Raw genomic sequence first — 24,583 nt, forward strand, 5'->3', positions numbered from 1 at the left:
ACTAAGTTCAGTTTTGACTGTTTAACTTGGTGTGTCTTATGGGTTGCATGGGGAGATGTTTCATCAGATAGTAGCAAGTATAGGCAGGAACTTGGGTGGAGGAATAGCCAGAGAGAGGGAGTCTGCATCTGAGCAGGAGTCAAAGCCGTGAGGACAGATGAGACACGGGGAGTGTCAAGAGGGCTGAGGACAGAGCTCAGGAGAACCCATATTTAACGAGGAAACAGAAAGAAGAGGCAGCAAAGGAAAGTAAGAAATAGCCGTCAGAGGGGTGGGAGGAAAACCAGGTGGGGCTGATCTGCTGTAAGTTAAGGAGGGAGCGGGAGGGGGCTGCCAAAGGATTCAGATGCTTACAGAGATGCAGGTGTGGTAAGGACACATTTTACTCAGATGTTGGGGGACAGAGGACAAATTCATTTTATGATTTGAGGATACAGAGATGGGAAGTATAACAACTCTTTGAAAGGTTGATGCTGAAAATAACATGGGGGATAAGATCAAACGAACACCTTTAAAGACAGGAAATACTTGAACATTTTTACAGGCTGAGGCGCAGGTGCAGGGAAAGTAGACGGTGACGTTTAGAGGGTTGCAAAGGGACGTAGGTCTTGGGGACTGGCCCCCATCAAGCAGGAACACCACTGTGGAGATAGAGGAAAGGAGGGAAAATGTGCTATTAGGGCGAATTTATAGGTAGAGAGGATGAGGCTTGAGACCATTGGTGCCAACACAGTGTGTGTCTTCTCTGAAACTGGAGACAAAGCCTTCTGCTTGAGGAGGTGGGAATGAGATGGGCAGCATGAGGAAAGTGCTGAAGGTTGGGGGTAGCGGCTCCAGGAAAGGGTGCTGGCGTGACCAATGTTGGTGTTTCAGCCAAGGTGAGAGACGGGTGAGAGCAGTGGTTCCCAGAATCACCTGGAGCTTTGATGAACATCATTACCCGAGCCTCACCCACAGATGATTTCGCTTGGTTTAGAGCAGTGGTTGCCAGCCGGTGGTCCGTGAGGTCTGAAAGGTTGGCGATTGCTAGTCCAGAGCAATGGGTCCCAGCGTGGGTGGGGCACACACCCCACAGGGGGGCAATTTGACTTTTAAGGGAGACAATTTGAGAATGAGTTATTAACAGTGAATTTTTTGCATTTCTTATGGTTCCAGAGGCCTCATATACAGTATATAAATATATATTGTGACACATTTATGCATTTCACTTCTATTATGTTTTGAAACTTTGCTATTTTTTCATATCACTTCATATTCTTAATGTTGTTTTTAACAATTTCTTAGTGATTTCTTCCTCAGTACTTCAACTGTCCTTTCGTTCTTTTATTTTTCTCTTTCATGGATGCCATGTTCTTTGGAAGCTTGCTTAGACCAAGTTAATGGCCTTTTAGGCTTCCTCTACGTCGGTGGTTCTCAACCTTGGCTGCACATTAGAATCACCAGGGAATCTTTTTAAAATCTGGATTTCTGGGCCTCATCCTCCGGAAATTCGGTTTCTTTGTTACTAATGTTGTGGCCCCACCCCATAACAAAGAAACAGAATTTCCGGAGGATGAGGCCCAGAAATCAGGATTTTAAAAAGATTCCCAGGTGATTCTAATGTGCAGCCAAGGTTGAGAACCACTGCTCTGCGTGAACAGGAGTTCACTTTTTGAATAATAAGAATTACATGCCACAGCGGGGGAGGGGGACATCAGGATTTTAGAGATGCTTAGGTGAGGCATAGGCAAAAAAGGTTGGGAACCACTGGTCTAGAGTGAGGTCTGGGCACCTAAAATCTAAAAGCTCCCCAGGTGAACCTATCATGCGTCCAGGGTTCACTGGGTCAGACAGCATAGTGATTTAGGACTTGGGTTGTCAGCTCTGCTCAGCAGTCTGGGAGCAGGCAGGGATCGATCTAGCAGCTGGTGGTGTCAGCTGGATACAGGCAATGGAAACAACGAGAGTGCTGGTCAGAGCATCGTGGAAGGGTTTGCTTGCAGACTTGCTGTCCCCGGATCAGGTGTGAGGGAAGAGAGGAGCATCACAGTGGCTGGGTTTCTGTCTTGGGTTTGGTTGGCTTAGTGGAGGAATGTTGGAGGGATTGGATACTGGGCGGGAGATAGTTAATATAGTGGGAAAGATCACGGTCCTTCCACCAGACAGGTTACCTCCCCTCTCCAAACCTGTTCTAGCAGTAAAAATGCTCATACCCATTTTATAGGATTGTTATTGAGGATCCAATAAAGTAATGTTTGCATAGTCCCTAATGCACAGTAAGTGCCCAGTTAATGGTTGTTAAAAGTTTATTTTGAGACATGTTGGATTCGAGGTGCCTGTGAATATCTAGGGCAGATATTCTAGCAAGAATTTAAAGATAAAGATTTGGTTACTCAGGAGAGATGGGGAGAGGAGTTAAAAGATTTGAGAGTTACTGGTATATAGACAGAAATTGAAACTATCCATGGTTTAGGTCACTATAAGAAAATGAGAAAAGGACCACAGATCTTTTATGGTAAAGATTTGTTTTGTGATTCTAGAATTTGTGTTACCCATTGTTAGCCTTCTTGTGCAGCAAGCTTTTAGAAAGACTTCTATGCCAGTGCTTCCCAAACTTTTATGTCATACCACACAGGAAATTAGGCCATTTACATGGCACTTTGGGGTAAACAGTTACACTGTAAGCAGCTGGTCCCATCCAGCTACACTGTGTGTGGAGGGCATCAGTATCTTAGGCACACCTATAAACCAGTGTGACCCACTGCTTGGGAAGGTTCGGTCTGTGAGACTAACACGAAGTAAAAAAGCAGGCTTCTAAAAATGGAGGCCAAGCCATAGGGAACAGATTTGGTACCACCAGGTGTGAGTTCAAACATGGTCTGCCTTGGACAGAAATTGACAGTCGAAAGTAAACAGATTCTGGGCCTGGAGTAACAGAATCTCGTTCCAGCCACACCATTGTGTAGTCTTTACTGTCGCAGTAACGATCGTTTTGGCCTGTGGATAATTATTGGATGCCTTCTAATAATTTACATTTTACAAAGCATTGTGGCTTGTCATACAAGTAACACAGGCACAAATCCAACAGCACCACAGTCTTAGCTGTTAAATGGCTGACAGCAGGGATGTGGTCATAACCAAAACCCCATCTTCCTGGCCTCCAGTTACCTGTTTGGTATGGGTCCTCTTGTTAGCTGGGACAGCTGAGGGCATTTCTAAAAGCATAGGCTTTGGGATCAGACATATCAGGGTTGGTATCTGGCTCTGCTGGAATTAACTGTGTGACCTTGGGCAAGTTACTTAACCCCTCTGAGCCCGTGTTGTCCTTTGTAAAATGGAGTTGACACCGATCAGGCCTTTCTCCCTGGCTTGCGGTAAGAGGATGCATATAATACTTAGCAGAGGTGCTTGGCAAAGGGTAGCTGCTGCTGCTGCTGTTGACAGCTTCAGCTTATTCATATATACTGTTGCCTGTCTCTGCAGCACCAAGATGGTATTTTTTGTTCAAAACGAGCCTCCGCACCAGATCTTCAAAGGCCATGAGGTGGCAGCGAAGCTCAAGAATGAGCTGCGGAAACAAAAGGCAGACTTTCTAGTATTCAGAGCCCTGGAAGTCTACACTGTCAGTGAGTAATTCTGGGGTGTTGGGAACAAGAGCCTACCCAGCGCCCCCTCTCACCTGTCAGCCCCCACTGTCCTCAGGCCTCATCCCCTGTTCTCCAGGAACATGGAGATAATTTCTTTCCTCCACTACTGTTACCGTGAGGGTCCCGATTCATAGAGGTTCTTAACCAGGGATCTGTGGGCCCGAGATAGCGTTCAGAGGGCTGTACATTTCGGGAAAAACTTACATCTTTCTTTTCATTAACCTCTAACTGAAATTTATTATTTCCCTCAGTTATGAAAGTAGGCAACAAACTACACTTAATAGAACCCATGACTTTGAGGCAATAGCAATCAGAGGTAATTTCTATCACACATGATGACATATTTTTACTCATCACTATTTCAAAGTTATCAGTTGTGAGACTCACTTCTAGATCTTGATACTTCATTTTTAAATAAAAGCACACATATTATTTTTAAAAATTATATTTTTAGATATTTTAAAAACACATTCAATGTATTGCTTTCCTTTATAATACTGTGCATTTTATTTTGCCAATTAAATTATTCAGAGAAGGGGATCTGCAGGACATAGAATATTAAGAACTGATGATATACAGAAACAACAAGTAAAAACAATCTGGAACTGCCCTGGCCTGTGTGGCTCAATTGGTTGGTGGTGGGTTCCATTTCTGATCAGGGTATAAACCCAGGTTGGGAGTTCAATCTCCGGTTGGGGCGAGTGTAGGAGGCAACCGATTGATGTTTCTCTCTCACCTCAACCTCTCTCCCTCCTTCCTGCCTCCCTCCCTCTCTCTAAAAAAATAAAAAACAGTTTGGAACCATGTTCCAGTGGCCTTTCTAACTGCTCCAGTTGTATCCAACCGTGATGATAACTACGGGCAATGTGCCCAAGCTGTAGAAGCTCTTGGAGCAGGTCTTCAAGAAACGTCTCCCAGGCCTCTGAATGGGTGTGCCTTCCTGCTTTCACAGGCACTGGAAGCTGCTGTCTCTCCAGCTCTGACTCCTGTTGTCTGTTCTCCCTTTTCTGCTACTTTCAGCATGCCAGCTGAACTGTTCTGACCATGGCCACTGTGATTCCTTTACCAAACGCTGCATCTGTGACCCTTTCTGGATGGAGAATTTCATCAAGGTGCAGCTGAGGGATGGAGACAGCAACTGTGGTGAGTTTTCTGCTTGGCATTGTGCCAGCTGGTTTAGCACTGACTGGTTCTGAGTTGTGAGTGGGTGGGTCTTGGTGTTTCTGAGGCAGATGAGCGAGAACTTTGTGTATTTTCTGTTTGCAGAGGATTTTTACTTCTTTCCTCTGCATTTGCTCAAGGTTAGAGGAAAGCTCTGAAGCAGTTGTGTAAGAACCGAGCTGAAATCACACCAACTGCTCACTGCAGCCTACATCAAACCAGCTGCAAGGCCTGTCTTTCTGCTCCCCCGTCCCTCCGTTACAGCTCCTTACAGCTGCCCCACTGTCCCAGGGTCTCAGAGAAGAGACTGGAAAGTGGGACAATTCTGAAGGTTTAAAACTTCAGCTGCCTTCAACTCTGATGTCTCACCTTCCCTGGGGAGCCCTGGGTCATTCTTATCTACAGAGTGAAGCCATCTCTCGCTCAGGGCGGGGCAGCCCAGACCTCCCTCTAGCCTCTCTCTCTACAACCCTGACCATTTTGTTTTTCTTGGCAGAGTGGAGCGTGTTGTATGTTATCATTGCTTGCTTTGTCATTGTCGTTGCCTTTGGAACCCTGTCCTGGACTGTGATCTGTTGTTGTAAGAGGTAAGTTGGATTGTCCTTGGAAATTCATTCAGGCTTCTAGTCATTGTAGTCACTCATCAGAGAGGTATCTCGCCCTTTCCACATGGAAGGCACTGAGTCCTGGGCTCCTCCCTTCCTGTCAGTGTTACAGTGCTCTGGCCCACCCAAGGCCTGCGCTGAGGGCAGAAGCACATTCTTCAGCCAGTGCTGTCAGCGCAGTGATATGCAAGGGTAGCTAGGGTGGGAGTGGGAGGGCCTGGGTATGGAACGCGAGCACATCTCTAGGGTGTATGTCTTTTAACACTCCACACCTCAGCCCCACGACCTTAGATCATTTTTTCGGCCTTCTTCTCTCGTTAGGATTCACATGTATACAAGTTTTCACATAGTTACAGACTTAGGTTAGTCATGGTTAAGGGTAACGGGTTTTTTCATTTGGTCTTCCTATCTAGTCTTATAATACTTAATACTAATGCTTATTATGTTTTTCATTAATAATAAGTATGATTTCTATATTTACTGTGTGTCAAGCACCATGATAAATTTTATAGATAATATCTGTTTTAATGCGCATGGCAACCTTTCCTCATCTATAGACAGGAAAATGACGTCGCCTGTCCATGGACACACAGTAAATAAGTGGCAGAGCTGAGATTCAACCTGCAATATAACCACACATAAGACAGAAAATTAAAAGAACTTTTAAAAATTCCCACCACCAAAAATAAATAAAAATTCTCACCAGCCAAAGATGATCACAATTAACAACTTTCTGGTTTAATGTTTTCGTCTCTACCCACACCCCCTCAAGCATACAGTTTTCATTTTCTTTAGATTTTTAACCAATCTGCCCTCAGTACCATTGTGGACTGGTGGGTCCACGCTAAGATATCCATGTCTCCCTTGCCCTTTCCTGGAATTGGTGAGGATTATTTGAACGAATTACAGTTGCCAACTTTCATGGCTGAAAAGCAGGAGAAACAGCTCCCCCACTAGCATGCGCATGGCTGGCATCCTGTGGGGTCTACCTGAACCTCACGCACAGCCTCCTTCCTAAGCAGAGGAGGGGATTGTATTTTTCAGGCAAAAAGGAAAACCCAAGAGAAAAAGCAAGTACAAGATCCTAGATGCTACGGATCAGGAAAGCCTGGAGCTGAAGCCAACCTCCCGAGCAGGTAGTAGCCCTGGGGCTGGGGCGTCTAGTTTTGTGCACTCACCCTGTGAGGAGCCACTGTCACTAGTCCCCCCCTAAACCTGTCACTCACAGCTGTTTGTGCTGGAAAGCATTTTGTGTCCTGCCTAATGAAGGCCAAGGGTGGGCTTGGCCCTGTTCTGGCAGAAGCTACCTGCTGGACCAGCTCTGATGCCATGGCTCTCTCAGCAGTCCTTTCACTTTGCAGACGGGCAAGGCCTCCTGCTCTCCTTTGCCTGCTTATTCCCTGGAGTTTCGCTTTTCAAGCTGCCCTGTGTAGTCAGGCTCAGGGACTGTGGCCCTCCTTTTTGTGCAAACAACAAGGTGAGGCAGCGATGAGATTAAAGGCATGTCTGCCAACTGATCTCCTTTCAGCTTCTCTCCAGTGCTTACAGGTAGATCCACAGGCCCTGTCCTTGTCTTAGAGCCAGAGGAGGGCAGGTTCCCAGCTGGTTCCAAGGGTGGGGCTGGGAGAGTCGGGACTGTAGAGGGGGCCTCCCTTCCTCACTGGTCTGTCATGGGTGGTTTCCATCCATCATGGATGCCACAGGACAGGCAGCGTCTGTATCTTACTCATCGGTGAACATGGATCGAGACCACTGTGTACCAGACCCTGTGCCAGACACCACTTGTGTTATAGCAAACCAGACACACTCAGAAATACACACAAAGGTGATAATGAAAGGTCTTTATAAAGATTAACAGTCAAGCTGAGCCCTGAGGGACGAGTAGAAGTTAGTCATGTAAAGACTGGGCAATAGCATTTCAGGCGGAGTAGTCGGTGAAGGTCATCTGCTGGAAGGAGCAGAGGACATTTGAGGAAGTGGAAGGAGGTGACATGATGAGCATGGGGCAAGTGGCATGAAGCTGGACAAGGAGTAGGGAACTTGCTGTAGGTTCCTTCTAAGAGCAATAGGGAGCCACAGATAGTTTTTAAGGGTGAATGGTGCAGTATGATTGACATTTTAAGAAGAGAGAAGTGTGGCTACTGTGTGAAGGAATTGGAGAGGGGCAAGAGTAAGTGAAAGGAGATTAACTAGAATGTCCTTATGGTAGAGATGATGGGACAGAGAGACAAATACACTTTGGGGGAGACTTAATGAGGTTCGTAGTATGTTGTCAGAGGGGTGTGAGAGAAAGGACGTAAAGGATAGTCTTCCCACCAAGCTGCTGCTTTGAGCACCTCTGGGTTGGGTGGTGGTACTGCTCGAGATGAGAACGCCTGGAAAAAATGAAGTTTGTTTCAGGACAGTTATGGATTGGGATGAGGAAATGAGGCTAGAAGATTAACAAGGACCTAACTCTGAAAAGATTTGTACGTCAGCCTAAGGAATTAAGCATTTATTTTGGTGTGATAAGAAGTGACATCTTCAAAGTGCAGGCTTTGGGAAAATTAGTCTAATGATATTTCATCGATTGAAAGGGAGAGACAGCAGGAAAGGCCAGGGTTGGCTTCTGACCTGAGACAGAGAATGATAGCACTGTTGACAGAATATGGACATCTAGTGCAGTGATGGTTTGGGTGAGAGAAGATGAGTTAAATTGAAGTCAACAGGACAGTTAAGAGGCGAAGTGTCAATATATAGGGATCTTCTATATGCTGGTGTCAGTCAGCACCATATCAGTGGGTCAGGTCCCTGTGGGGAGAATGTTGAGAGATGAGAGAAGAGCCCAGGGCTGAGCAGCTAAGGGTAGTCATCAAGAAGGGAGGAGGGGCATCATGAAAGAGTGGTCAACAGTGTTTGCTGCTGCAGGAAGACAGTCGAGGAGGAAGACAACACACAGTAGTTTCTGGTCACCTAAAAAGCTAGGGGGGGGGGGGTAAGAAATCAACCAAAGGACTTGTATGCATGCATATTAGCATAACCAATCGACACGGACACTGGGGTGGTGGGGGCTTGTCCTGGGGGTGGGCGTGGCAGGGAGGGGTCATTTGGGGGGAAAGGAGACAATTTAAAAAAAGAGCTAGAGTAGTGGTGGATGACAGCAGAAAGTGCAGGTGGGTTTTTTTTGTTCTTTTTTGGTTAATATTCGCCCGAGGATATTTTCCCATTGCTTTTTAGGGAGAATGGAAGAGAGAGGGAAAGACAGAGAGAAACATTGATGTGAGAGAAATACATTGATTGGTTGCCTCCTGCATGAACCCCAACCAAGGAGGAGCCTGCAACCAAGGTATGTACTCTTGACCAGAATCGAACCTGGGACCCTTTGTTCTGCAGGCCGATGCTCTATCCACTGAGCATACTGGCTAGGGCAAAATTACAGGTTACTTAGGAAGTAGGTGGTGTAGAATTGGAGGCCCAGCTATTTGAAAGTCATTGTAGGAACTGAGCAATGAAAAGTGGAGAAGCAGCAGGACAGGGCTTACTTAGAAGGCAAAGTTGCCTCGGATGGGGTTCACAAGATGTAGATGGTACAGGTGCGGTTCTTGAGAAGGATGGAGGGAGTAGGGCAGAAAGGAGAGGGGTATAAATGGAACTACAACATCTCTTCTGAGGAAGGGAGGGAAAAGGTGGCTGACCAAACTAAATGCTGGGTTGAAAAGGCAAAATGGGAAGGTGGATTGCAGTATGGCAGGCTTCTTGTCAAAGGGGAGGGTGGTGAGGAAGAGCCTGAGAGACCAGTGTGATCAATCGCATCTATGCAACTACGTTGAGACTAGGTAAGGCTCAGCAGACCCTTCTCGTAAGGGCAATGTCTAACTAAGGGGGCGGTGAGAACACCCTTGGGTTTGGGGTGGCTAACCAGGCCACGAGCCCTGGCTCTTGTTCTGGGCTCTGTGGATTAGTGGGAGCAGCCCAGAGCAGGCTCACTAGTAGGATGAGGGGATTGGGATTCGAGACTATATTGTATGAACTTGAAGTTCAGCTTGAAGAAGGAAATTAGTGGGGCATGTTGTGGAGGAAGACGTGTTGTATAGAAGTTTGCTGGGAGCCAGGGTAAGCCTGGGTGAGGGGTGACTGGAGACAGAATGGTCCCACCTGAGGGAACTCTTGGGGACAAAGACCGCCAGGTGGAGCATGGGGCATGCCCCCTCCAGAGATATGATTCACATTTAGCAGCTTTTCCTTTGGATTTTGTTATGCTATTCTACCAATTTAAAACAAAACAAAACAAAACATTTTATTGAAGTATGTTAGGTTGAACCATGTGAAATTACTATTTAGCTTCTAAAAATGGCATTTTTATGGTTCAACAGTTTAATGGGTTTTCACAACTGAGCAGGCACATGTAATCAGCTCCCAGAAGTGCCCCCTTTGTGCTTCTTTCCAACCACTGCCCCTGCCCCCCCTTACTTCTAATATCTTGGGAATTTATATCAATGAAATCAGTGTATTTGGCTCCTTTCACTCAACATTCTATTTATGACATTCACCCATAATTAGGCAGAGCAATAGTTGGTCTTATTGCTGTACTACAGGCCTGGTACACGAAATTTTGTGCACAGATAGGGTCCCTAGGCCTGGCTGGCAATCAGGGCCAATCTGTGAGGTGACCAGCAGGGCGACTGGTAGAGGGGTGGGGTGTTCCCCGCTGACACCCGCCTTGGCCAGCCTGGGGCCTGCAGGCAGATCCTGCATTGAGTGTCTGACCCCTAGAGGTCAGTGTGCGTCATAGCTACTGGTCGTTCCGCTGTTTGGTCAATTTAAATATTAGGCTTTTATTATATAGGATAATTTCCAGTCTGAATATTTTTATTCGTCAGGCATATTGTTAATGGGCAATTGCTTTCTTTCTATTTTTGGCTGTTAAGAGGAGTGGCATTATAGATGTTCCTCTGCCATGTCCTCAGTGGACATATGTATGAGTTTCTGTTAGGTGTAGACCTAGGAATGGAATTGCTGAGTCATAGATGTCTGTTCAGCTCCCATTGATGTTACCAGTTTCCCAGCTTGTGCTGTGTAGTAAGTGAAGGCCACTCACTTTAAGCAGAGCAGAAGCCCACAATGTGAGGACCCTGGGTAGTGCTATGTACTGTGGAGCCAGGAGCATTTGTCTCCCCTCAGGCTCCTGTCCTCTGCAACTATGGACCAGAAGGGCTGTGGGGAAGAAGGGAAGCTTCAAGTGGGGACTAGTTGGAGAAAGCCCCCAGAGGGCACAGAGAGGCAGGGGTGAGTATTTCATCTACTGGGGCAAAGCAGGGGTATTGAGGACCTTGAGCCTCACCTGGGCTTGGTTCTTACGTTGGCCAATCCCACCACATTGGAGAAGCCCAAGATGCGGAGGGTTCTTCTTTGGCCCTGCTGCTCTGCAGTCATGTCCCAGAACTGTACCCGAGATGGTCCCCAGATGCAGTCCGAGTCTGGCTGCCCTCAGCATTCACAGACTTCAAGCATGTCTGGTGAGGAAGGGGCACAATGGTTCTGAATCATCTTAGGACATTCAGTGTTTTCTGGGGATCTGAGTGGGACCCGGGGAGGAAAAGTGATTGTTGGATGATGAGGGTTCAGATACCTCATCTGACTACTCACCTTTTTAAGAAAGGGGATAGGTTAGCTCTTGGGGGTGGGCAGTGCCTGGAATCAGAGCACTGCCAAGCTGGATTCTCACTGTTGGAAAAAAGTCCCATTTCTAATCCTGCTATGCTATCTCAGCCTACCTTTTGCTTTCTCTGGAATATTATCTGTACCAGTCAGAGCCCAAGCCGTCTTGCTGTTGGACAGGATCTGCCCTAAAGCCATTGCCAGACCACATTGTACAGTGTGGCCTCTCTGCAGCCACAGGGACAGTAGTAAAGGTGACCTCCTCCAGGGCTTGGAGAATCTCAGACATCTTTTCTGACCTCAAGTGCTTCTCATGGGCCCTTGTTTGCGTACTCTGATGAGCCGATCGCTAGGAAAACTGTCTCAGAGTCCCTATTTAGTCAGACTCTCCCATCAGGAGAGCCCTCCCGAGCCATGTGCCTGCTCTCCCACCTCCGGTCCCACTCATTGAAGCCAGTGCAAACATCTCTGTAGAGTGAAGTCCAGGCTGACTCAGTGTCTGAAACTGGCAAGCACTTCATACCATGCTGAGCCAGCGTACCGAGAAAGCGTTAGAGCTTGCATTTTTGTTTGTTGTGCTTTCCTGCCTCCCAAGAACTCCACCCTATTCATAAAGGGAGATAAAACATTGCACATTTAAGAGAGAGAGAATATCATTGGGTGGCATTAACCAAAACTACTGGAGATAAACAATCAGCATTGGAACTGTTGGTCTCATTTACTCTGACTTCCCTTATAGGGCTGTTCCAGCTAGCCAGCACTGGGAGGACTCAGGAAGCCACCTCCTTCCTGTCTGCCCCTCCCAGCAGGGAGAGAGGACCATGACTCCCTGTCCCTCTGCTCTTCAGGCTGGGAGGAGGGTGTCGCTCAAGCTGGGGAAGGTTGGTGCTCCTGATGCTGGAGTCCCTTATCTCCCTTGCAGGCATCAAACAGAAAGGCCCAATGCTGAGCAGCAGCCTGATGCACTCTGAGTCGGAGCTGGACAGCGATGATGCCATCTTCACGTGGCCAGACAGAGAGAAGGGCAAACTCCTGCATGGTCAGAATGGCTCCGTGCCCAACGGACAGACCCCACTTAAGGCCAAGAGCCCACGGGAGGAGCTCTTATAGCCAGTCACCTGGTCTGTCTCCTCAGGGTAGGGGTTGGCAGTGCTGGGGTCCAGAGCATTGCCAGGCTGGTTCTCAAACCTCCCATTTCAGTGGGCAGCTGTTCTGCCAGCATCTGCTGGTCAACTCCCCCCATATCATCCACAACCAGAGCCGCTGATACCTGGATCCAGAGACATTCTCCAGGAACTCTGAACAAAGCTGTGAATGAAGGTTTCCTCTTTAAACCCGTCTGGTAGTCTCCCCTCCCCCTCTTACCTCCCCTTCCCCCGGCATATCCTCACCTCAGGGCCTCCTTTTTTGCAAACCCCTCCCCTGCTCTAAGGGTGGACACAGCCAGCTCCCTGTTGGCAGTGTTGCACTCCCAGAGCACCTGCACAGGGAGGACTGGCTGTGCCCCCCACGCCTGGGTACAGAACCAAGCACTATCAGTCTACAAGAGCCTGCCCTACATTCTTCTCTTCTTTGGGATTACTGGGTCCAGAGGACGTGGCGCCCCCTTCTCCTCACCACAGATGCTGGGCTGGTGGTGCAGATATGGTGTCTGGCCCAAGGGTAAGAGAGAGCTGGCTGCAGTGTCAGAGCAGAGGCTGGACACAGACCGCCTCCCCATCTCCTCCTGACCAGCGCTGGCTGAGCGCAGAGAGCCACAGCTGACTGGAATGTGATGGCATGGGAGCGCATGTGTGTGACTGCCCCATCGTGTTCTTCTGTGTGTCCCTTGCGTGTGTCTGTGTGTGCGCGTGTGTGTGTGTACTGGCTATTCACAAGGCGACCCTGACCTGGAAAGATTTTCAGCTCCTTGGAAGAGAGACTTCATACGATGTCTGGGCGTTGAGGAATGGGAGCTTTGGGGGGAGGGGGGGGTGACTTTTTAAAAAGAAGCTTACAGTTTATACTACTGTCTGTTATGAGATGATTAAACATGCTATTTAATTGTACCTGTGCCTGCTGACTCTCCTGCTGTGCTCCATCACTGACCTGTACTGTCCAGCCACCGGTGCATCCCTGAGAGGTGATGACCTCCAGTCGGGAAGTCGTGGGACTGGCATCAACACTGTGGCCAATGATACTGGGGTTGTGTCTCAACAGCTGCCTGGCTGCTGGTGGAGGAGTGCATCCCTCCCAGCCCCTGCTGGCCAGCTGCCCTGGCTTTTAGGGAGGCAGCTCCCCCTTATCCCAGGGCCTAATGCCCAGGGTGTGGGGCCCTTCCTAGAACAGCCAGAAGGAACACCAAATAGAAGGCATCCTTGCATTTCTGGAACCCCACTAGGTACTGTGCACAGAGAGGAAACTTACCAGGAAGCAAAACTCAAAGGAAACTCCTAGGGCTGGAAGGCTGCAGCCTTGGCCTTCCTGCTTGGGGAGAGACTGATCCTTGTCCTTGCAACTTCCCTTTGGCCCATCTGATAAGTTGAAGGAGCTGAAGAGGTGGCCACATACATTGAGAGTTACTCTCTGAAAATGGGATGGAAAGAAGGTGCATGCAGTCGGGCCATCAGTCCCTGGAAAAAAGAGTTTCGGGAGCATGGAGGAGGCCCTTGACATTTGTGGAATCTGTGTTGATTGGTTTAAGGGGCCTATACATTCTTTCGTTATGCCCAAACCATGACTATAACCCCTTTCATCTACTTACCCCTCAGTTTGGGGGTGGGGTTGGTGGTGGCTACCTAGTTTCCAATATTTCCAGCATTGGGCTGTGGCTGTCTACTGTTGTGCCTCCCGCTGGAAGGGGGTAAAGGGACTCTCAAGAATTGCTCAGGTTTGACATTAAAGGGTATTGATCAGGCTTTTTTTTTTTATCTCATGCAAAGGACAGGTCTTGGCCAGTTTTCTATCCAATTCTCAGTGCAGATTCAAATCTGCCCTAGTCTAACCTTTCCTCTCCTACCCCTTCTCACGTCTAAGCTATCACATTCTGGCACCAATAGCTGTGGGTACTATGCTGACTGCCTATTAGAATCACCTGAGCACCTTTTAAAACACACTGATACCTGGAACACACAGGAGGTTTTGACTTTTGAATATTTAGCTGAACTTTTATTAAGTCCTCCTATAATTTGTGAAGCCATACCAAGTCATGGACTAGGGGGAAATAGCAAGTTGGGCTTGGTAGACAAAGAGGTAAAGTACCCAGAGACCCGGTACCTCTTAACCACTGCAGGGAGAGACCCCTGAAGTTGGGTGTGGCAGAGACCAACTGTTCACCAAACCAAGGTCCTTTTCCAAGACACACAGCTCATCTACTTTTCCAGACTTGTGCACAATATGGGCAGAAGAGATTTCCTTCTTCAGCCCTGGCCCATTAAAGTTTTCTGTGACTCCTGCTCCCTTCCTCTATCTGCTGGCCAGAGCAGAGGCGCACTTGGGGAACAACCTTCCTGTGAACCACCATCTGGAAGAGAGCTGCCCTACAAGAATAGCCTTTGGATTGTTATGAGAAATAAAAATATATTAAAAACAAAAACTCATGTTAAGATTATAGGCCTAAATCTACCAGTTTGGCTCAGTGGATAGAGGGTTGGCCTGCAGACCCAAAGAGTCCCTGGTTTGATTCCAGTCAAGGGCACGTATGTTGGTTGCACGCTGCTCTTCACCCGGGCTCTGGTCGGGGTGCATGCAGGAGGCAACCAATCGATGTGTTTCTCTCACATCGATGTTTCTCTTTGTCTTTCCCTCTCTCTTCCACTCTCTATAAAAAGATCAATGGAAAAATATCCTCGGGTGAGCATTAACAAAAAAATAAAGACCAAAAATAAAAAAATTATGGGTCTAGGCTTGCTTCTGTCACAGGTCTCCCTGGGCCCAAGTAAATTACTAGGGTTGACAATGATGCCTCAGCTCAGGCTACCACAACAGTCACTCAGGATTTATGCTCCTACACAGCATAGCAGTACTGACAGCCACTGCAGGCAGGAGGTAGAACCGTGAAATTACAAACCTGCCTCCACTGTCCCACACATCCCAGCACAGCCTAGTAGAGACAGTTGAGACACCCTTCCCTCCCCACCTACCCCACCAAAAAACACCCAGCAGTGACAGCAGCCATTAGTGAAAAGTAGGTAATTCTGGGAGCTCAGAAAATCAGTTCTCTACCATCCACCATATTCCTGTGGATGCCCCTTAACTCACATAGGTACATGGCATTTTTCTTAACAAAAGCACTGCTGCTCTATTGTGATTATAGAGGCTCAAATACTGCAGGTAAGAAAACAAAAACTTGTGCTATACTACTATCTAGTGGAAAATAAAGTGCCCTACCTATCGACCTGCTGAACTGTTGAAAGCAAAACAGTAAACAAAAAAGTTCACTACCTCAAATGCACAGATAGAGAATCCATCAAATAACATGACCATCCAAGGTAACTTGGGAACACACAAAATGAAATGTCCAGAAATCAAACTCAAAGTCATGGAAGATGGTGGTTTAAATGTCAGAATTCAAGACTGCAGCTATGAAGAAACTCTATGATATACAAGAAAACTCAGAAAGGCAGTTCAATGAGCTAATGAATAACAGGAGTACTTTACTAAAGAGAATGGAACTATAAAAAGAACCAAACAAATTCTGGAGCTGAAGAACTCAATGAGTTAAGGAATGCATTAAAGAGCAATGAAAATAGAGCAGACCAGATGGAAGAGAGAAACAGCTCGAAGATGGAAATCTAGAAATGACCCAGGAGGGAGAAGAGAACCGAGAGTTTAAAATGAAAGAACTCTATGTCCTTGCCTATGTCAGTGGTTAGAGCATTAGCCCATGCAGTGAAGAGTCTCAGATTTGATTCCCAGTCAAGGGAACATACTTAGGTTGCAGGTTTGATCCCTGCCCTAGTTGGGGCATGTGCAGGAGGCAACCAATCAATGTGTCTCTCTCACATAGACGTTTCTTCCCCTCCCTTTTTCTCTTCTACTCTCTAAAAATCAACAGAAGAAATATCCTTGGGTGAGGATTAACAAAGAAACAAAAAGAACTGTGAAAACTATCCAACATTAGAAAGAGCAATCCTATATAATAAAAGAAACATGTAAATTGACTGTCCCTTCACTACACCCCCAGCCACCAGCCAATCAGGAGTGAATATGCAAATTACCCCAACAAAGATGATGTGTTAATTTGCATACACAGGTGCCAGGTGGAGAGCAGAAGTGGAAGAGCCAGCAGCTTGTGGGGACGTGGCTCCCTCGGTTGCTCCCAGTGCAGGAAGCACCAGGAATTCTGGGAATAGTAGTTCTGATGGCAGCCCCAGAGGGCTCCCCTGAGGACTCCCAGATTGGAGAGGGTGTAGGTCAGGCTGAGGGAACCCACCCCACCCCACCCCCCATGCATGAATCTTTGTGCACCGGGCCCCTAGTAAAAGGATAACAAGTATACCAGAAAAAAAAGGGACAGAGAGCCTACTCAAATAATTTAAGAGAACTTTCCAAAGCCTATGGAAAGAACTGAACTTTATAATAGAGGAAGTGAACATAAGACCTAATTATATCAATGCAAAAAGACCTTCTCCAAGACCCATTTTATTCAAACTGTCAAAAATCCATAACAAAGAATTCCAAGGAAGTCAGGGAGGAAAAAAAAGACTATCCTACAAAGGAAACCCCATTATATGATCAGATTTCACAGTGGAACATAACAAGACAGGAGTAATGGAAGGAAATATTCAAAATATTGAAAGAACCATCTGCCAAGCGTAATTTATCTAGCAAGTTAGTCTATAGATATGAAGGAGAAATGAAGGCTTTCCCAGACAAAAGCTGAGAATTTATCACCACAAGACCGGCATTACAAGGATTGTTGAAAGTAGCTCTTTTATTGAAAAAAAAAAAGACAAAGGTATACAAAACTGAGTAAGATGACTAACAGACAGAAACAGGAAACTTCATACTTCAGAATATGATATTAAACAGTTGTAACAAAGGTTAATGGGGGGCGGTGAAGGGATGCTACTGCAATTTGGTAATACCATAAAAAGGAAGAATTTGTGACCGCAAAATCACAAAAGGGGGGCGGAAAGTGACTTGAGTGGGTACAGGTGAATGAAGATAAGACTGAATCAGAAGAACAAGGACTACCATATGTATGAAACATTTTACATAAACCTAATGCTAACCACAAAACAAATATCCAGAGCTGAGATTCCAAACATTAAAAAAGAGGAAATGAGAAAAAAAATATCATAGAAAACCACCAAACTAAAATAGCAGACAGAATCACAAGGGGCGAAAAAGACAGATACAAAAGTAACAAGAAAAGATAAATTATCTATAATAAATTTCATACATCAATAATCCCCGAAATGTAAATGAACTAAACTTATCAATCAAAAAGCAGAGAATAGTGAGACAGATTAAAAAACAAATCTCAACTATAATGTTGCCTGTGAGAGACTACTACAAAGACAGACATAGGCTCAAAGTGAAGGGGTGGAAGATGATATTTCAAGCAAATGGAATCCACAGAAAAGTAGGTGTAGCAGTACTTATATCGAACAAAATACATTTCGAGATAAAGGTAAGAGACAACGATGACTATTTTATAATGATAAAGGGACAACTCATCAAGAAGAAATAACAAATATACATATGGACCCTACCTGATGAGAGCCCAAAATACATAGAATAATTTACCAGCAGACCTAAAAAAAAAAAGGATAAAACTACAATTCTAGCAGGGGATCTTAATACCCCATTGACAGCAATGAAAGATCACCCTGACAAAAAGTCAATAAGAAAATACCCTTAAATGACATAAGACCAAACAGACTTAGTTGATATTCTACAACTTTCCCTCCTAAAACAACACAATACACATTCTGAAGTGCACAAGGATAGACCATATGTTGGGGCACAAAACTATTCTCAATAAATTTAAGAAGATGAAAATCGCCAAAACCGGTTTGGCTCAGTGGATAGAGCGTCGGCTTGCGGACTGAAAGGTCCCAGGTTCGATTCTGGTCAAGGGCATGTACCTGGGTTGCGGGCACATCCCCAGCGGGGGATGTGCAGGAGGCAGCTGATCGATGTTTCTCTCTCATTGATGTTTCTGGCTCTCTATCTCTCTCCCTTTCTCTCTTTGAAAAATCAATAAAATATATTAAAAAAAAAAAAAGATGAAAATCATACCAAATATATTTTCTAACTACAATCAACCAGAAGAAGAAAGCCAGAAAAACCTCAAATACCAGGTGTACTGGTTAATAATGCGGATTTTGTAATCAAAGAAAACATGATAATTTCAAGAGAAACATCAAAAGTGATTTATTCAAAGTAATGTTCATCGCTAGCTACACATTTTCCCCATCTTTCAGGTAATTTGTGGATACGGTCCCAATAGAACTTTTCTTGTTTAGAGGCAAACCATTCAGAGACCCAATTTTCCACTTCGTACATTTTGAAAGTGCTGCTCAGAAAGAGCATGTGCCATTGATCGAAACAAGTGGTAATCTGAAGGAGCAAGGTCTGGTGAATACAGCAGGTATGTTAATACTTCCCAGGCAAGATCTTTTAACGTGTCTTTAATTGGTTTTGAAGTGTGTGATGGTGCGTTATCATGAAGCAAAATTACTTTGCCGTGTCTTCTGGCACATTCTGGTCATTTCATGATCAAAGCCTGGTTCAAGTTTGATTATTTGTTGTCAGTGATCAGCATTAACGGTTTCACCTGGTTTTAGAAACTCATAATACACCACACCTTCCTAATCCCACCAAACGCAGAACACTGTCTTCTTTCCGAAGCGATTTGGCTTTGCAGTCAATGTTGATGACTGAGCTGGATCAACCCATGATTTTGTGCATTTGGGATTCTCAAAATAAACCCACTTTTTATCGCCAGTCACAATTGGACGCAAAAAGACTCCCTTTCGTGCCGTTGAAGCAACATTTTACTGACGACTTTTCGGTTTTCCATTTGTGTTTTGTTCAGTTGATGTGGCACCCATATTCCTTCCTTTAAAATCTTTCCCATTGCTTGTAAACGATCAGAAACTGTTTGCTGAGCAACGTTTAATCTTTCTGCAAGTTGTTATTGAGTTTGACACACATCTTCACCCAATAATGCTTGTAATTTTTGGCCTTCAAACTTTTCAGTTGACCTGAATGTTCTTTGTCTTTCACATCGAAATCATCATTTTTAACGCGTTTAAACCAGCCTTCACAAGTATCTTGAGATAGAGCATGTTCACCATAAACTTCCCGGAGTATTCAGCAGCACTTTTCTTCAAAATAAAGTAATGAATTATAACTTATCGCAAATGCTCTTTTTATGGCACAAAATTCATCATTTTTAAGCGTAAAAATATCTATGATGTTAACACCTTCAGCAAATTTGACATATGAAGTTTTGAAGCTTGATGGCAATACAACAAAATAGCATACGTATCAAATTGCATATATCTCAACATATGTGTAACTCCATCTATTGAAAAAATTCCGTATTAACCGGTATACCTGGTATGTGGAGATTAAACATGCTACTGAACAACTATTGATTCAAAGAAGAAATAGCATACATATCAAATTGCATAGATCTCAACATATGTGTAACTCCATCTATTGAAAAAACTCCGCATTATTAACCGGTACACCTGGTATGTGGAGATTAAACATGCTACTGAACAACTAACTAATGAAATCAAATCAAATCAAAGAATGAGAAGTTACCACAGAAATGCAAAGGAGTATACAAGAATACTATGAAAGTCTATATGGCACCAAATTTGATAACCTAGAAGTAATGGACAAATTCTTAGAAGCATACAACCTTTCTAGACTGAAAAATGAGGAACTGTAAAACCTAAATAGATCAATCATTATATTAAGGAAATAGAAAGAGTAATCAAAACTTCCCACAACACACTGGTGAATTTTACCAAACTTCCTCAATCTCTTCTAGAAATACTCAAGAGGAGAAATACTTCCCAACTCATTTTTCAAGGCCAACATTACCCAGATACTAACACCAGACAATACAATACAAAAAAAAGTTACAGGCCAGTATCTCTGATAAACAAGATGCAAAAATCCTAAGTAAAATACTAACAAGTCAAATCAATATATCAAAAGGATCATACATCATGATCAAATGGGGTTCATGCCAAGGATGCAAAGATGATTCATCATCCACAAATCAATGTGATATACCACATTAACAAAATAAAACTCGTATGCTCATATTAACAGATACCAAAAAAAGCATCTGAAAACATACATCCATTTATGATAAAAACACTCAATAAAATTGTATAGAAGTACCTCAACATAATAAAGGCCATATATGATAGTCTTCTTTTCCATTTTTTCTGATTTTATTACTGTTTTCTTCTTTTTTCCCCTGTTGTTCATTCTTTAAATTATTGAATTGAATGATTGCTTTATTCATTCTTAATCTTTGTTCCCTGAAAATGATTTCATGAAAAGGAAACATGATTTTAAATCTAATTTTTCCCTCTCAGTTCTGCTTCTACTGTGTTCCCAGATTCAGACATAATAATTTTATCATTCATTAGTCCATTGTAGGTGCTTTCTCATTTCCCTTTTTATTCCAAGGGTTGTCCATCCTCCCTTTTACCCAAACTTTTGTTAGTTTTCAGGCTATTTATAAAGTATAGTAATATCCATATTTATAGTTTTTCATTAATTCTACCATTATGTAATCCCCCACCTTTTTTGTTGTATTAAATCTTTTTTATCAGATACTATGAATATTGCTTTCCCCAGATATCTCAATATTTGTCTAATGTTTTTGTATCACTTTTACCCTTGTTAGATTTTTTAAATTTATCCAGTCTTTTAAATTTTTTACTCATTTATATCAATATCAACTCATGAATTCCTATTTTATTCATTAGTTTGTAATCTGATACACAAATCGTCCAATGGAAACCTCTTCTGGCTGCCTCCTATTTCCTTCTGACAAATCCCTACCTTTTTTTTTTTTTTTTTTTTTTGTTATGCTTCCTTGGTGCACCCCCTAGTGGCCTTTGTGTGCAGTCTTGTAGCTAATTCCAGGGAGGGTTTGCCCTCCAGGCCAAGTGGCTATGAGAATCAGCTGTGTCAGCAGTGAGAGAACTTCTGTCCTCTAGGGAGGTGCTAATCTGGCGTTTGCCTGAGGCTATCCGGCAAATGCCTGTGTGCAGGGCTTGGGCGGGGCTGGTCGCACAGGATCAACAGGGTGGGCCAGAGAGAGCAGTTATGGCCGCTCTCAGTCCTGTCCCCAGGGGCTCTGCCTCTCTGAGTCCCAGCAATGGCTGCAAAGCTCGGAGGGAAAGCTGCACTCGCTCTGACCAAAGCCAGGCAGTCCCGCTTCTCCCGTTTGAGTCTGGGTCCCTAAAGACTCGCCCGGATCTGGAGCTCAGAGTCTGCGACTCCCTCCCGATTGAAAACGCCAACCGCGCCCTCCGCCGCCAGCCCGCTCCGCGCGCGCACTCCGCACCTCAGAATTTGACTTCAGCACTGCGCCTCCTCTGAGTGTCCGTATGCGTTTCTCTTTCCTCCTAGTTGTAGGACTTCCACTCAGCCAGCGTTCCAGTGGTTCTGGGTGATGTCCCTCTGTCTTTTAGTTTCACGTTTGAAGTAGTTGTTCAAAGCAGCAAACTCCGGCGTTAACCTATGCCGCCATCTTGGTTCTCCTTTTTTTTTTTTTTTAGCATTTACATACTCAAAAGATATTCCAGGATTATCTTTTTTGTTCCCCAGTCTTGGAATCAGTCATTGAGCCCTCATGCCTTAGCCCTTGGTATGCTTATTGCTACCAAGGTAAAATTGTTTCTATACCATGTCAGTGGATAGAATCAAGCAATCCATTACACACACACACACACACACACACACACACACACACACGTGACACGGTCAACGGATTCGTGCACATTGAAAGGAAATTAGATGGTGGCCAGTGGGGCAGGACTGGGTGAGATGGGCCGGACATGCCCTGGATCCAACCTCCTGTGGTCCCTCCCCGGAGTGAGTGGGGTCCCTTCAGCAGGTGGGGTCCTTTGGCCTGGCCTGCAGGGACTGGGCCGAAACTGGTTCTCTGACATCCCCCAAGGGGTCCCGGAGTGAAGAGGGCACTCTGCAAAGTTGCTGTCACAAAGGGTGTGGAATGCAAACACCAGTGTGCAATAAACCAGATTCGGGGCTGACAGTGCCCCAGCAACAACATAATCCATGGCCGAAGGTGGAATCGCACGGCCCCACGACTGTCACCCAAGAACCACCAAGCAAGAACCACTTGCTGCCAAGTCACTGCAGCTCGGTAGCTCCTGCATTGAGCATTTGCCCCCTGGTGGTCAGTGCGTGTCATACCTACCAGCCAGTAAGACAGATGGTCACTTAGCCTTTCATAAATATGGATACTCATATCACTATAAACAACTGTATCTATCTGTCTATCTAAACCTATGAGTTCATACCAACTCTTCCAATTTCATTCAGCATCTCAGGGTTCTTCCTAGCCTTCTCCCTTTCCACGTTCATTAATCCTTTCTCAAACAGTGAGAAATCTGGCTCCCATTATGCTCGATATATGTACTTATTTCTCAATTGTTTAACTTATTTGCACAATGTAATCCGTCTCCTAACCATTCCAGCCACTCACTGCCTCATTTGCTCTGATGCTGCGCTGCTTCACGGTGGCACCTCTCACCAGCGGGCTTCCATGGGCTCCAGGCACACACCAATTCCTCCATGCTTTTACTTCCTTAAACACTAATGTCTCTATGCAGAGAAGGGCAAGTAAATAAAGATGGGAAAACAAGGGTGAGAATCTGTCTTCAGTTAAATTTAAGATGTTTGCATTCACTGTAATTTAGAACTTATTTCTGCTGTTATTTCACAATTTCTACTTACTGTACTCCCCTCCCCATGTCCCTATTGCTTTCCACTAAGTAGCAATGGACAATTTTCTTCTAACTGTTTAAAAGGTAACACATTCTACTTTTTTATATAGCTGAGTTGTATTCCATTGTATATATGTATCACAGCTTTAATTGTACATTGAAAGACAATTAGGTTGTTTCCATATCTTGGCTATGGTGAATAATGCTGCAGTGAATACAGGGGTATATATATATCTTTACTTAACATTTGAAAGCCAGGCATAAATGATGTTATTATTATTCCACTTTGTGAGAAAAACTGAGGCACAGGGAGGTTAAATAATTTATAAGCTATACAACCAGTAAGTGAAAAGACTAGCATCCAAAACCTTGGATCTTCCATTCTGTAACAATACCTCTTCTATTTTTTCAATGATAGTAACATATGATGATGATAGACAAGAGGAATTGGGGATATTATTGCTTAATTCTTTCCTAAAATTTCAACTCAGTACCACAGGGAACCTTTCCAACATGGAAAATTAAAGTCTGAATTTAACAGAAAACTGGGATTCATTAGCAAAAATTCATTTTACTTTAGACTTTTAAGAAAAGTTCTATTTTACAAAATTAGGAATGCCACAAGGGCAGTTTGATAGAAAGTTTATATGGAATTGAAAGTATACTTGTACAGCATAGAGATAGCTCTAAAATCTAAGAAAAATACCATTTAGCCCCACATTCCCAAATTAAATATGTAAATAATCTTAAAAATGGACATATTCTTTATTCTTATCCCACAATTTCAAAATTGTATGAGCTGAATGGATGCAAGCTTTGTAAATCTCAAAAAAGTTTGCCTGAAATGAAATATATACAATATACCTGATATTTCTAGCTTTTAGGGTTTTAAATATAAATTAATAAATTAACTAAAAATGGGAACAAGTCTTTGATGCAAGAAAGAAAACAACCAAAAAGACTGTAATGAAACAATATGTTTACTGGGCGGAGTAAATACCAAATAATTTATTTTATGAAAACTGCTTTCTTTGTTATATACCATCTGTTGGTCATACCAATATGGTCAAACAGAAAAAAATATTTAAATTTATTTCAAGAAAATTATAAAGAAAAGAATAACTCACCCATCAAATACAAATATACTATTTTATTCTAAGGGAATATTTCTGTAGTTTCTGCAAGGGGAAAACCCAAAAGTGGTTAAAAAAAAGAACAGAAAGGGTAAGTTAGTTGTTTCTCTGTGTTTGATTTTTTTTTCCCCTCTCCTGGAAAAAAAATGTAATTTTACATAATTTTAATAAATTTTTAAAAGCAAATAATTGGACACATATCAACAGCTATGCTTATGAGGAATGACCAATATTTTCTTGTATGAATTAATTTAGGGTCTGAACAACTCTGTGATTTAATATGCAATTTAAATCCCAATATAGTCATTTACGTGGGGTATTGGCTGTTCTCAGTTAAAAAATACAGATTTCTTTTTCCTCTCTGGTGTTTTATAACAATTTCTCTACTGTGCCAAGAATATTTGTTTTTCATACAACAATAGAAAGGGAAATGTTAGTGTTTATACAAAACAGAAAATGAATATATTGGGGACTATTACACC

At 44.1% G+C, this 24,583-nt stretch overlaps 1 protein-coding gene across 1 annotated transcript in view; it reads left to right on the forward strand.

The window, feature by feature from the left end:
• KIAA0319L (KIAA0319 like) overlaps nucleotides 1-13,077 on the forward strand; it is a 114,648-nt gene extending 101,571 nt beyond the window's left edge. Inside the window, exons 17-21 of the mRNA XM_081086305.1 lie at nucleotides 3,463-3,605; nucleotides 4,647-4,769; nucleotides 5,284-5,374; nucleotides 6,437-6,528; nucleotides 11,952-13,077. Of these exons, the coding sequence (XP_080942431.1) occupies nucleotides 3,463-3,605; nucleotides 4,647-4,769; nucleotides 5,284-5,374; nucleotides 6,437-6,528; nucleotides 11,952-12,139 (637 nt within the window). The 3' untranslated portion in view covers nucleotides 12,140-13,077. The remainder of the gene's footprint in view (nucleotides 1-3,462; nucleotides 3,606-4,646; nucleotides 4,770-5,283; nucleotides 5,375-6,436; nucleotides 6,529-11,951) is intronic.
• The last annotated feature ends 11,506 nt before the right edge of the window (nucleotides 13,078-24,583 follow it).

This window comes from Myotis nattereri (assembly GCF_964212035.1).
Source record: "Myotis nattereri genome assembly, chromosome: 3".
NCBI lineage: Eukaryota > Metazoa > Chordata > Mammalia > Chiroptera > Vespertilionidae > Myotis > Myotis nattereri.